The 13,996-nt window shown below is 44.6% G+C and overlaps 1 protein-coding gene across 1 annotated transcript; it reads left to right on the forward strand.

Moving 5' to 3' along the window:
• Window positions 1–699: 699 nt before the first annotated feature.
• Window positions 700–11,656, forward strand: LOC119312665 (putative leucine-rich repeat receptor-like serine/threonine-protein kinase At2g19230). The gene is made up of 13 exons (XM_037588414.1): window positions 700–787; window positions 882–1,937; window positions 2,070–2,208; window positions 2,331–2,402; window positions 2,501–2,572; window positions 2,653–2,733; window positions 2,885–2,955; window positions 9,232–9,324; window positions 9,491–9,759; window positions 9,848–9,974; window positions 10,128–10,196; window positions 10,541–10,733; window positions 11,107–11,656. The coding sequence occupies exons 1-13, from the start codon at window positions 700–702 to the stop codon at window positions 11,600–11,602; spliced, it is 2,826 nt and encodes a 941-aa protein (XP_037444311.1). The 3' UTR covers window positions 11,603–11,656.
• Window positions 11,657–13,996: the final 2,340 nt, after the last annotated feature.

The following is a 13,996-nucleotide window of genomic DNA, read 5'->3' on the forward strand; positions in this document are numbered from 1 at the left end:
ACCTGTGGACGCCGCCGGCCTATGTCGACCTCGTCAGCGACGACGACGACACCGGCTGCCAGTGAAGAGCGCCATGGCGACGGCAACGACGGGCACGGGCAGGAGCGCGCCGGCGGCGACCGTTTTTCTTTTCTTTTTTATGTTTAATTATTAATGTGACGAAACTGGGCCGTTTTGTGGCCATGGACCCCCTAACTAACTTTTATCTTTTATTAAACTGCGTTTATTTACTTTTTTAGTCATTTTTTTATGTTTTCTTTTTTTTTATTGTTTTTCTAAACACGGACGTGATTTGGGGTGCGGCCGCGCGGTGGGCGCACGCACGACCCAATGGACACAGCCGGACACGGGCGTACCCATCGGCGCCCCAAAGGGACAAAATCCGGCCAATCCGGACGTCCGTTTGGGGTCGTGCGGTGGAGTTGGCCTCAGGTCACCAAGGTTGGGGCATCTATGCACATCGAGGGCAAACAAGGCCGCTCGCTAACTCATGATGCAAGTCAACCCATCACCCACGTGATCTGCCCTCAAGCCCCCAACTGGGTAAGTTGTACAACCCTTTTTATGAACTGATTGACATGTGGTGCTAGATTTATATTAATCCTGTATATCGAGTTAGACGGCCCACGTACGTACATATATTCCATGTTCTGGTGTAGCTGTGGCACATGCCCGATGGAAGGACCGTGGCCGAGAGCAATGGCGGCCTGGTGGATGTCGCTGCTTCTTCTCGGCATTGCCGGCTGCGGCGGCGTTCTTCAAGTCCATGGCCAGGTGGATAACTTAGGTGAGCCCATCGTACATGCGTGCAACGTTACATATATGGCATTACCTTCAGAAACATTGCAAGTGCTTAATTATAATTTGCGTCCGCGGGCCAGGTTTCATAAGCCTGGACTGCGGCCTGCCGGAGAATGCCGCCGGCTACGTGGACAGCACCACCAAGCTGCGCTTCACCTCAGACGCCGGCTTTATCAACGCGGGCACCAACCACAACATGTCGTCCGAGTACATCACGCCGTTGATGGGCAAGAGCTGGCACAATGTTCGTAGCTTCGGCGGCGGCGCTGGCGCGCGGAGCTGCTACACGCTCGGCCCCCTCGTGGCCGGGCTCAAGCACCTCGTCCGGGCCAAGTTCATGTACGGCAATTATGACGGCCTCAACAAAGCGCCCGTCTTCGACCTCCACGTCGGCGTCAACTACTGGACGACCGTGAACATCTCGAACGCCAACACGCCGGAAATCTACGAGATCATCGCCGTCGTTCCTGGCGACTCGGCCGAGGTGTGCCTCGTGAACACGGGCTCCGGGACGCCCTTCATCTCCGCCCTCGACCTAAGGCCCCTCGAGAACGGACTGTACCCGATGTCGAACTCGACGCAGGGGCTGGTTCTTCTCACCAGATCCAACTTCGGCCCAACCGACGGTGTAATCCTCAGGTATCCCGACGACCCGCACGACCGTTTTTGGATCCCGCAGAGCAAGCCGACGGAATGGTCAGAGATCTCCACGGCGAAGAGAGTGCACAACATGGAGGGCAGCAGCTTCGACGTGCCGTCGGCCGTGATGCAGACCGCCGTCACCCCCATCAACTCCTCCAGCCCCATCCAGTTCACCTGGGACGCCGAGCCCAGCGCCAACGTCCCAGACCCCGGATACATCTGCATCTTGCACTTCTCCGAGCTGCAACCTCTCCCGGTCAACGCCCTGCGCCAGTTCTACGTCACCCTCAACGGCCAGCTCTGGCTTGGGAAGGGCTTGACGCCGCAGTACCTCTACACCAACGCCGTCTTCAACGGCATCCCCAGCCACGGGTCCCACCAGTACAACGTCTCGCTCAACGCCACTACTAACTCCACGGTCCCACCCATCCTCAACGCCATTGAGATCTTCTCCGTGTTGCCCACCACTGGCATAACCACGGCCACTCACGATGGTAAGCAAGTACAGTTCTTTTCTTAAGAAGTTCTTCAGATGCAATAGTATACGTAGCGTTTCACTCAGGATGAAGCAGTTAATTGTACCCAGCTGATATATTTGTGTGTTTCGCCGCCGAGATATGCAACAGTGTCTGCCATGGCGGCGATCAGAGGAATGTACAAGGTGAAGAAGAACTGGATGGGCGATCCGTGCATGCCCAAGAATTTCGCGTGGAAAGGATTAGGTTGTAGCTATACTGTCTCCAGCCCACCAATTGTCACAGGCCTGTGAGTTATATCTTTCTGACTGTTATTTTCCTCGTTATTATAAAATTAAGTATAGTAGTAGTAGTGGTGGTGGTGGTGGTGGTGGCTGGGATTATTGAGCTATTGTTGTATGCATGTTGTAGGAATCTATCCTCCAGTGGCCTCAGTGGCAACCTGTCATCTTCTTTTGCTGGTCTCAAAGGTTTACAATACTTGTAAGTAGGACATTGTTAAGCTAGTAGCCATGGCAACTCTAATTTTGTCTAAGCTAGAAGCAATCAAACTGTCTAGCTGGAACTTCACGAATCTGTAGGGATTTGTCACGCAATAATCTTACCGGCTCAATTCCTGACACCCTTTCGCAATTGTCGTCTCTCACGCTTATGTAAGTGATCGGTATATACTTTCCAAATCCTTTCCTACTAAACATCACGTCTCATCAAAAAACTGTTGTGTTTCTTTCAGAGATTTGACAGACAATCAGCTCAATGGATCAATTCCTCCTGGGCTTGTGAAAAGAACTCAAGATGGCTCCCTAACACTTAGGTTGCTACTACCCTGCCCTCCAGCATCATGATTTCTCAATTAGAGTTCCCAGATCTCCTTTCATCTCATCCTTTTATTCTGAATACATTTTATATATCTTGAATCAGCAGCCATGTTTTAATCTGCGTTTTTTTATTCCTTCTTTCACAAGATATGGCAACAATCCAAACATCTGCAGCAGCGGCAACTATTGCCGGCATCTAGAAAAGCAGGAAAATTCTACTGACACCAGGTAAGCCCACTTCGACCCGCAGCAACCATTAATTCGTCGGTTAGACATTTAGAATTCTCACATGTGTACAGCAGAGAAGCGAGGCGACTAGGGTATAGGGTTGCAATTATTTTTGCATTCTTTTGCATTAGTTTTCTCATTTTTCTTCTTTTGCTACACATGGGTTTAAGGTTTTTGGTTTCTTCTGTTTTGTTTCATATTTTAGTTTTATTTGTTTTTCATATATACAAGAAACATTTCTCGATAGACATTTAAAAAAATTGAAATGCTTTGTTAACATTTTTTGAGAAAAAACTGTAATATATTTATCTATATGTATTGGACTGTGATATTTAGCACACATGTGCCACATTGCTAAAAGTACCACACCACTCTTCTTCGTTCGATCCCACCTCCTCCCGAGCGACCGCCCTCCCTCCTTCGATCCCATCTTCTTCAATTTTTCTTGCGCCTGTAGTTTAAAATAGGCAAAAAAAAGGGCGTGAAAGGGGAATCGAACCCAGACCCTCTCATATATAACTAAGCTGCAACATCCAACTGGGCTAGCCCGCTTAACTAATTATTTACAACTTACACATTGCTAAAAGTACCACACCACTCTTCTCCGTTCGATCCCACCTCCTCCCGAGCGACCGCCCTCCCTCCTTCGATCCCATCTTCTTCAATTTTTCTTGCGCCTGTAGTTTAAAATAGGCAAAAAAAAAAGGGCGTGGAAGGGGAATCGAACCCAGACCCTCTCATTTATAACTAAGCTGCAACATCCAACTGGGCTAGCCCGCTTAACTAATTATGTACAACTTACACATTAGTTGTATCTTCTTGAGACGAGAATAAGCAAAAGAGGCACTGATCAGTAACTGAAAATCCAGACCAACGGCCTCACTTGTATGGGTTTTAGAACAATGCACCCTAGTTCTATCATTTTTTCTGCATGATTCACACACCCGGGCGTCCTCTTCACTCCTTTTCAGATGCAAAAATCATGATGTTTGCAGGTAAGCTATCAGGTACGAAGTTGTAATATTGCCATGCTTTTCTTACTCAAGTTTTTGGGGTATATTTCTCAATAGCCTTTTCTCTGTTTGTACTTAAATTATAACAATCCCCCCTGCGTCAATATTATCATGGTGTTTGTACGTAAGTAATTAGATATGCGATGAGTAAATTATCACGTTATGTAGACAGAAGTTATCGCGTGTTCATAAAAAAAATCACTTGGGCAAATTCTATGGTGTTTTGTATCATGTTTGCGGTGTGTAAATCATCATGCGAGGCACATAGAAGGTAATGCGTGTATGTTTTCAACAATTTTTACACCCCCAAATCAGAAAAGTTACCATGATGTTCATACACAAGTTATACACACAATTTATCAGGGTATGTTCCAACATCTTTTTCTCTGAGTCAAAAGTTAACACGGTGTTTTTACGTAAGTTATCATGTCCGCGGTGCGTGAATTACCATACTATTTACATAGAATTACCGCGAGTATTCTCTAAAACTTTCCCTATCCAAGGAATTACCATGGTGTTTGGACGTACATTACCGTGTTATCTGCACAAAAGCTGCCGGGGGTAATTTGCAATGATTATTCTCCTAGTTAAAGTTACCAAGGTGTTTGGACGTAAGTTATCAGGTCTGTGAGGCGTATATTACCATATTATGTACAAATAAGTTAGCGAGGGTATATTTTACGACAACTTTTTCCTAGGGCAAAAGTTATCATGATGTTTGTATGTAAGTTATCGGTTATGAGCTGCTTATACTATCATGTTTTTTTTAAAGCGGGGATATGTTTGAACAATTTCTTTTCCGGGGTCGAAATGTTATCATGGTCTTATAGGCAGTTTAACAAGTCCGCGGTGCTTAAAATACCATGCTATGTACACAAAATTTACCATTGTATGTTTACAACAACTTTTTTCTACCGAAGAAAAATAATATGGCGGTACTTTAGATGTAAGTTATCAAATCTATGGTGCATATATTATCGTGCTATTTACACGAAATTTATCGAAGGTATGTTTTCAACATTTTTTACTCGCGACTCAAAATTACAACGACGTTTGTGTGCAAGTTATCTAGTCTGTCATGTGTATATTATCAACTATTTACAGAGAAAATTACCGGCGTTGTATTTTTCAATAAAAAATTTAGAGTCAAATTTACTGCGGTGATGGTACCTAAGTTATCAGAATCAGTATCGGGAACATTTTCAAGGGCCAGTTTACTGCAAGTGAGAGAGATACCTACCTGACAAAATATCATTCTTTTCGAAACCACTTTTGCTTTTTTCTTACCAAAAAAGAAAGATTGGGAGCAAATTCCGTGAAAATTATAGCAGCAGATAGTAATAGCATGAAGGAGCACAGGTGGAATTTGCTAACTAGCAGCACGCAACAGGTAGATATCAGCTAGCTAGCCCAAAGACTAGCATTCGTTGGAAACATAATTCAGGCATTCGTTGTACTGAAAAAAGAAAGGGCATGTGTTGCTCAGAATCAAAATACTACTGTATCCTCTGTTTCCAATTGCTCTGGTCTTTCTCTGAAACTCTGAAGCTAGCGTCCGTTCGAAACACTGCATGTGTGTCCACTGAAATTGGAGAGAGAGAGAGAGATTGTGAGGGTCTCAGCCAACCGGAAATGGGGTCAAGATGGACTTGCTGATCTTGTGGCATCTCTCGGCAGTAGTCAGACACCTACACGACAACCCGGATGAACACAAATCATCAGATCACAGGGTCGCTCGGCTAGGCTGCCATTGATGACAAATCCAAGGGGGTGGGAGGGGGTTTCTAGTCCTAGCTAGGCATACCTCGGCGCCACCGTGGCCATCGAAGAGGGCGAAGAAGTGCGACGCGAGGCAGAGCATGTCGGCGTCGAGCCCCATCCCGTCGAGGTCACTGCGCATGGCGAGCAGGCGCACATGCATGTCGGCGAAGCGCGGGACCGCGGCGCATGAGTCCTCCATCTCCCGGTCGGCATGCCTTGCGGGACAAGTCCACGCCAAGTACGATACCTGCGACAATGCGGGGAGGAAGACGAGCGAAGGGGAAAGGGCCACGTGATTGAATCTGACAGCGCTGGATTTGAAATAGACGGCATCTAGGTGGTGTGGCGATTTTGCAATCGGGCACAGGGTTGCCAAATACATATTTCGATATGTATTTAGAATATTTGGAAGTATAAACGAAAGGGTAAGCAACAATATATTGGGCCTTGGCGGCAACCATTCGGGATGTGGCCCATCGTGGGAAAATGTAGTGGCCTACAAAAGAAATATATCGAAATCACTAATTAAGGAGTACTCCTTGCAAAGATCACTTCCGCCTCCCCAAGTTGTGACTAATGGTCCGCTGCATGTGCACCAGTTATCGGAACCTGTGAGTTTGCCCTTTTTTTGTAGATCCATTTATTCAAAACGTTTTATGTCTTAAACCATGCGTCCAAATATCGAACCATTTTCACCGTTGGATTCCTCGCGTCGAGATATTTAAAACTAGATCTTGTGTTGATAGATTTTGATGAACTTTATTTTCACAAAAACACACGATGAAAAAACTGAATCAGGAGCATGGTTTTTTTCTTTTCGAAAGAGGCCCGGCCATGCCTCTCAAAAAAGCACAACCGTGCCTCTCGCGAAATCAAAACCGTGTCTCTCACGGAAAAAAAAAACAAAAGGCGCATTTTTTTTCTCAGTGGCATGGTTGTGCCTCTCTCGAAAGTACAACTATGCCTCCCGCGAAAGGAAAAAAACAGAAATAGTGTTTTTTTCTGTTTGCGAGAGGCACGGCCGTGCTTCCAACGGAAGCACAAACATGCCTCGCGTGGAAACAAAAAGGGAAAATGCGGGTTTTTTTCGTTTTCGAGAGGGATGGCCATGCCTCTCGCAAAAGAAAACCGTGCCTCTCGCGGAAGAGAAACAAAAACACATTTTTTTCACGTTTCCAAGAGGCAGAAACATGTTTTTTCTGTTTCCAAGAGGCATGGCGTTCCTTTCGCAAAAGCAAAATCGTGCCTCTCGCTGAAGCAAAGAAAAGACCTCTATAAGCCCCGAATGTAAGGAATTTATGCATGTCATCCTAACTTTTTTGATGGCAACTTTACTTGTTGTGAGGTGGCAACTTTAATTGTTAACATGTGGCAATTTTGTTTCATTACGATTTTTTATCAGAAAAATGTCATGTTTGTCAACATCGTCTTAACTAAAGTTGCCATGAAAAAAGTTCGGGATGACATGCTTAAAAATCAAACGTTCGGGATTTATCTATTCTGAAAAAATGCGTCTTTTCACGCAAAAAAAATCAAAAAAAAATTATTCCAAAAGCTAAAGACCGGTGGAAAACAAAAATGTCGAAAAAAAACTCATTTAAAACAACAATCCAAACCTCTGCAGCAGCGGCAACTATTGTGACGCCAGGTATGTGATGGGAAATAAGAGGGCAAACACAATGCACAAATGTCCCCTAACCTATAGTGAACTTTGGGAACAACTTCAACTAACAGATAATATGCACAAGTGACACCTTATTTTACATGGGAAACCTCCTCAACTAGAAGAGTAAAAAAATCACGGCTATTGTCCGACCAGTCCACACAAGTTGTCTTAATAGAACCTCTAGATATTTTCAAATCACTCTCCGTGTTGCCAACCGGCAACAGCAACAGCAACCGCAAAGTGGAAAATTTTCAGCAAAGTAGAGTTAAGAACCTATGTCTTCTCCTCTAATTTGATGGCTGCTCTAAAATCGCTAAACAAAGCGACATGAAATTTGGCAGAAAAGTAGACACACAAGCTCCAAAGATACATTCAAAATTTCAGATCAAATAGAAATTGTTTGCTGGGCCACTATGTCCGTTTCTCAAAATTACTCTATGTTGAAACTGGAATAACATGAACTGATAAAACCGCACTCAAATCTAATGCTCCACTAACCAAATACTCAAACAAGCTAACAATATCAGCAAGTTTGATGCCAATCCAAGCACGTTAAAGCCTCCGATCACCAGATTGAACACTATCTGGTCATATGTGGCAAATATTGATATAATCCCGTCTTATTTTTCTTCCTCTCTTCTCAAATGTTTTTTCTTCTTTTATGCGCTCTATCTATCTCACAACGGCAGCCCCCACACATGGGGTGGAGTGGCTAGGTTTTCATCTTTGCTCCTTTCTCAAGGAGGCTTTTCACCCATATGGTGGATATGAGATCAATGTCTCAAGCATGTTGGACTTACGGATTGTAGTTGGTCTGCCAAGTGCCAACACACCTCCATGTGGAGGGACTTGCACAACAATATGTTTTGATGACTTGAGCCTACGCTTCATTTCTGTTGAAATAAATCCAACTCAGGCATCAGAATCCGTTAAATCTGTGGTTTAGACTGTCAAAATTCTTACATCTTTGCAGTATAGGAGTACTCGTGGTGAATTGAAGACGAAATGAGTAAGCAAAGAAATCATGGGCCTTGCGGTACCCAGTGTCACATGTGGCCCAACCTAGGCAAGTGCAGTGGCCTTAGGTTGAGAATTTCAGGTGCTCCCGCACCTCCTGTGCTACGCTAATACAAGAGCTTGTGGTCCGCTGGATCGAAGATCCAGTGGTCACAGGAAGAGGTTTCGCAAACTTGAAGAAAATCCTCTGAGGAGTCAAATGATTTTGCGCAGGTCCAGAGTCTTTAACACTCACCATTTGATCTTCAATCCGACGGACCACGGGCTCTCGTATCAGCGTAGCACAGGAGGTTCGGGAGCACCTGAAATTCCCCCGGAGGAAACATTGCAAACATTACACACGTTGATTGCATAGCATGGTGTGTTGAGACTAGTGTGGTGCAAGCTACCACAACGAAATTCTTTTCCTAACTTTACTCATCTGACATAGGGCCTAGCTGTACAATATTTAAGGCACATCTAGATGTGCATTAGCAAACCTATAAAAAAAGTTTGAGTCATCTAAAGTAATTACCCTCCCATGATTTTTCTTTGAACTAGCTAGGAAATCTTTCTCATGGCACAAGCATTCCATAAAGATAATCACCTGAGAGTTCTCCTTACATGTAACACATATATGGAGTTAGTATTTCAATGTTAGAAGGAATTTTGCCACTGATGTGTATCTTATTATCCTTAGTTTTTTATTTGTCTCTCTTATATTATAACTTGTGTTGCACGAATTTACTGATATAGCTTAGTGACCCGGTCTCTCATAACTTTTTTATGACCTGATTATTTCAGCTCCTTTATTTTCGGGCATCACTTCCTGCTGAAGGTTATAATCAATTTAGTTGTATCTACAGTACTAGTGATTCTACTATTGTCAGTTCTTATCCTTTACATCAAAATGAGAAGGCGAGGTAAGAGACCATGCAGAAACACATAATACACGATTCACAAATACAAGTGTTTAAAAATGGAAGCTTTCATTACCTCTGGCCTATCCATAAAGCATGCATATGCCCCCTCATGAAAGCAAGTGTGAACTGATTAAGTAACACATGTATGCTTGATTGCTTTATGAAGGGAGGACAAGGAACAGTATCAAGCGGCAGAATGAGGCGAGTATTACAACATCTCACTCTCATAACAACAATGGGCATAGATCGTTGCGAGTCGATAATCGTCAATTGACGTATAGTGAATTAGAAGCCATCACAAATGGCTTCCAACGAGTAATTGGCCAAGGAGGGTTTGGGAAAGTCTATCATGGTTTGTTGGAGGATGGCACACAAGTGGCTGTGAAACTGCGTTCTAATTCGTCAGATCAAGGTGAACAAGAATTCTTGGCAGAGGTGAGTATTATTGTGATTTGCTCAAGGTCAAGTGTACCAATGCCACTATCGATTCAGTTTTGTAACACATGTGTCGTTTTGGTTTCAGGCTCAAACCTTGGCTAAAATTCATCACAAGAATCTTGTATCTTTAATTGGCTACTGCAAAAATAGGGAATACATGGCTCTTGTCTACGAGTACATGTCTCAAGGAGCTCTAGACGAACATCTTAAAGGTAAAAAAATTACTCAGTTCATTCATGCCTCAAACCCCCAGCAAAGTAACTTATATTTTTATGTAACATAAATATATAGTTCTAACAGTGAGAAGCATGCACCATACAAAAATATAAATACAAACGATTTATCTGATAATATTTGCATTGTAGGGAAAGATAACAACCCAAGAACTTTGACATGGAGAGAGAGACTCTGTATAGCTCTAGAATCCGCAAAAGGTAGGTTTTTCTACATGCCATGGTACTCCCTCTGTTTTTATTGACTCCGCATATTAGGTTTGTTTGAAGTCAAACTTTATATATATACTTTAAACAAGTTTGTAGAAAAATATATTAACATATACACCACCAAATCAATACCATTAGATTCATCATTGCATATATTTTCACATTATATAAATTTGTTACTGTAATGTTCATATTATTTTCTACAAACTTGGTAACTTTATAAAGTTTGACTTTGTCAAAGCTAATATGCGGAGTAAATAAAAACTGAGAGAGTATATAGAAGAGTAAAGTTTGATTGTAATGTGGTCGGGGATGTGTCATGTTGATGCATGCAGGGCTTGAGTATCTACACAGGGGGTGCAACCCTCCCCTCATTCACAGGGATGTGAAGACGTCCAATATCCTGCTAAATGCACAGCTAGAGGCTAAGATTGCAGATTTTGGCTTGCTCAAGGCTTTCCATAGCAAAGGTGATACACATGTTTCCACTGCAACGGTGGTTGGCACACTAGGTTACCTTGACCCTGAGTAAGTGCAAAATTCTCTAAAAAAAACTGGTTACGCTCTAAAAAATTCTCACCAATTATTAACAACTAAATTAATCTACTTTGTTTGTCTAAATGTTAGTATAGTTCACACATACATGCTCGAAATGTATGCTCTGACTTCTCGCACACACAAAATCAGAGCATGGCCCCTTTAATTGAAATGTTTACCTTCAACTTGGTCATTTGAGTACAGCTATGGTTAAAAAAATCATGATTTCTGCATGAATCAAAGTTTTCTGTGAATTTCTGCAAATTATTATGAAATCGGTATGAATAAAAAATTGTCTTGAAGAGTTTGCCAAGCATGATTGTTCTTGATACTAGAACAATTGATGTATTTTGTACTTCTTTAGGTACCATGCTACATACCAGTTGACCAACAAGAGTGATGTCTTTAGCTTTGGCGTAGTGCTACTAGAGATAGTCACAGGGCAACGACACATCCTGAAGGACCCTGAGCCAATAAGCATTGTTCAGTCGGTGAGGCAACGCTTCGGATGTGGCAACATCGAGGGCATAGTGGATTCACGCATGTGTGGCGACCACGATGTCAATGGCGTGTGGAAAATTGCGGACACTGCACTCAAATGCACTGCCCGGAACCCTTTACAGCGGCCAACTATGACTGACGTGGTAGCGGTGCTACAAGAGTGCCTTGAACTTGAGGTTGCACATGACGATGTTAATGGAGGGTTTTACTCAGTCAGGAGCGGTGGCAACATGAATTGCTATGGTCAGTACGACACTGGCTCATCTACTAATGTGAGCCAAAGCAGCACTATGTTTGAGCTAAAGCATTTGGGTAGGGTGCCAACAATGTCTACTGACACTGCCCCAGCTATTAGGTGAGAGGCTTTAGACAATGAAAGCATCCACCTCTCGTTTGCGAGTACTTTCCTGTTCCATGTAAGGAATTAAATAAGCCTATACGGTGATTGTTGTTATTATTAGTGGAAGTAGGAATGTATAAAAGTTCAGACATTTAATGTTTCTATTGGCTTTTCTTGACAATACGAATGTGAATAAGATAAGGTGTATTGTCAACTATTAAGGGCTGTTGTGGGGAGTCTGGCGATTGCAATTTTTTTCGTAAAGGAGGATTACCTGGCCTCTGCATCATGGAGCTGGAGCCATGCACATAGTCATTTTATTATATTATTTCACAGAACCCAACAAAACAAATACATGGATCAACCAAAAGCCACCTTCCTGGCAACTATTGTCCCTACATCTAGAAGCTTGATGATGTGTCCTGACCTCGCATCAACATCCAACATCTATTTTGGCGGCCTCACCAAGCCACCCACCAGCAAGCCGGGAGCACCAACCGGTGTAGCTAGACCCTACACTCACCACATGTACGCGCTCTAGAATTATCCGTCGCCATCTTCCACCATCTCACATTCAGAAACAATCAACGCATTCATCTCGCCAAGGCATTCTATCGTCGACATCACCACGATGCCAGACAGCGCCACCATCCAGCCCACGTCCATCAACACGCGGTCGACGCCTAGACTTCGTTGTGCCACGCCACCGAGACGCACCATCATAGATGTTGTTGATGCAACGCCGCTCCACCTCTTGTCCCCTCCAGCCAGCATTTGCTCCAAAACGATGCCCTAGGATGGACAATGGCACTAAAGGCACCATCAAAGTTTGATTCAGAAGACCCAGATCTAGGATTTCCCCCAGAACAACCCGAGCGAGGTGACGCAAACTGCAACGACGATGCCTCGACAAGGAAACGATGTCAGAGACGTCGCCATCGTCCCCATGACTAAGTCGGCACGATTTTCACCGACAATCCTGTCACCCCCGATCTCGCAGGTGAATGAATCCGCACGGAGCCGCGCCACGAAGACATACATCGCTGCCAGACCGCCTACAAAGGACCTCCAGCTCCCCCTCACTGGCCCCTCCACACGCCACCGGTCGGCCAAGGCCATGCCAATTCATGGCCACCACAGCGACCCTCCAACTAGTAGGGCAACTGTTGGAACTTCGTCCACAGGATCGATCATATCAAAGTAGATGATGAACACGCGCACGCAAAACGTTGATAGCCAAGGGCCCTTGTCGTGCCCTTTGTTTTCTCTTTATTTCTTTTCTGGTTTTTCTCCATGGTGTTCCAATTGATCGTACCCTGCTCATGTATATATACATGACCCGGACAAGCTGCCGAACCGACTCCAAGTAAACCTACTCGTACTCTGCCTAGGACACGTACAAAACTGGTACTACTCCTAGCCGGACTATGACACCTAGCTAGGACTAACTCTATCTAATTACATGGCCACCTAGATAAAGACTTAAACCTAAACCGGACACATACAGCCAACTCCAATGCTACTACAACACGTAGAGCTAGCTCATGCAATCTCAAACACCACGTAGACTCCCTGTTGAATACTAATCAAGATTACTCTAACATTCTCTCCCTAATCTTGATACTGTCTTCTGTACTTCTCCGGTCTTGGCTTATTGATGATACATCCCTTGTCGACTCATCCGCTCGCACCACGACAAGTTAAATTGATAGGCTTCATTGACTGCAACAATCTCTTCCTAATTTCAACTTGGCGAATTTACGGACCACCTCAAATATGCCTTGGACTACCCAGCCTCGCTAGTAACCTGTGGAACACACCACCCGATGGACTACACCATCCGCCCTAGCGAGATACATGCCGGCTCCTTGTGGATCACACCACCCTGTGCACTACACCATGCACTCCAGCCTCATGTAGAGACATGGCCTCATTGAAGAGACTCACCTTCACTGGTTTACCGTTTCCACATAGTTGAACTTGATCCTCTCGTCGAGACATATAGACGATCTGGGCATGCTTCATCTTCAATGCCTCCTCACAGAGACGAGCACTTGGACATGACGACGACGATGACGTCTGCGTGCTAACCCGCACGACTCCTTGACTCTTAACTCCCGGACGACGATCTTGACGAATTTCCGGCACCGCACCATGGCTCCACCGCTCCCGTCAACGATCTTCTTCCTCCCGCCTTGCCGACGACAGCCTGCCGTCTCCCTCCTTGTTGCTCCATCGAACGACGATCTCTTGATCCCTCCTCGTCGCTACATCACCCAGCAACATCATGGCCCGCCCCGAGGCGCTAGTCGGGTCGCAACCCCGGGACAAGCGCTCGACTCCTGAACCTTGCTCTGATACCAATTGTTGGAACTTCGCCCACAGGATCGATCACATCAAAGTAGACGATGAA

The sequence above is a fragment of the Triticum dicoccoides genome, chromosome 1B (genome assembly GCF_002162155.2).
Source record: "Triticum dicoccoides isolate Atlit2015 ecotype Zavitan chromosome 1B, WEW_v2.0, whole genome shotgun sequence".
NCBI classification, from domain to species: domain Eukaryota; kingdom Viridiplantae; phylum Streptophyta; class Magnoliopsida; order Poales; family Poaceae; genus Triticum; species Triticum dicoccoides.

Coding starts and splice junctions, on each gene's coding strand:
- LOC119312665 (XM_037588414.1), top strand. CDS start 700: ATGGCGGCCTGGTGGATGTCGCTGCTTCTTCTCGGCATTGCCGGCTGC. Junction 2,573..2,652: donor TTGTCGTCTCTCACGCTTAT/GTAAGTGATCGG, acceptor TGTTTCTTTCAG/AGATTTGACAGACAATCAGC. Junction 9,760..9,847: donor AACAAGAATTCTTGGCAGAG/GTGAGTATTATT, acceptor TTTTGGTTTCAG/GCTCAAACCTTGGCTAAAAT.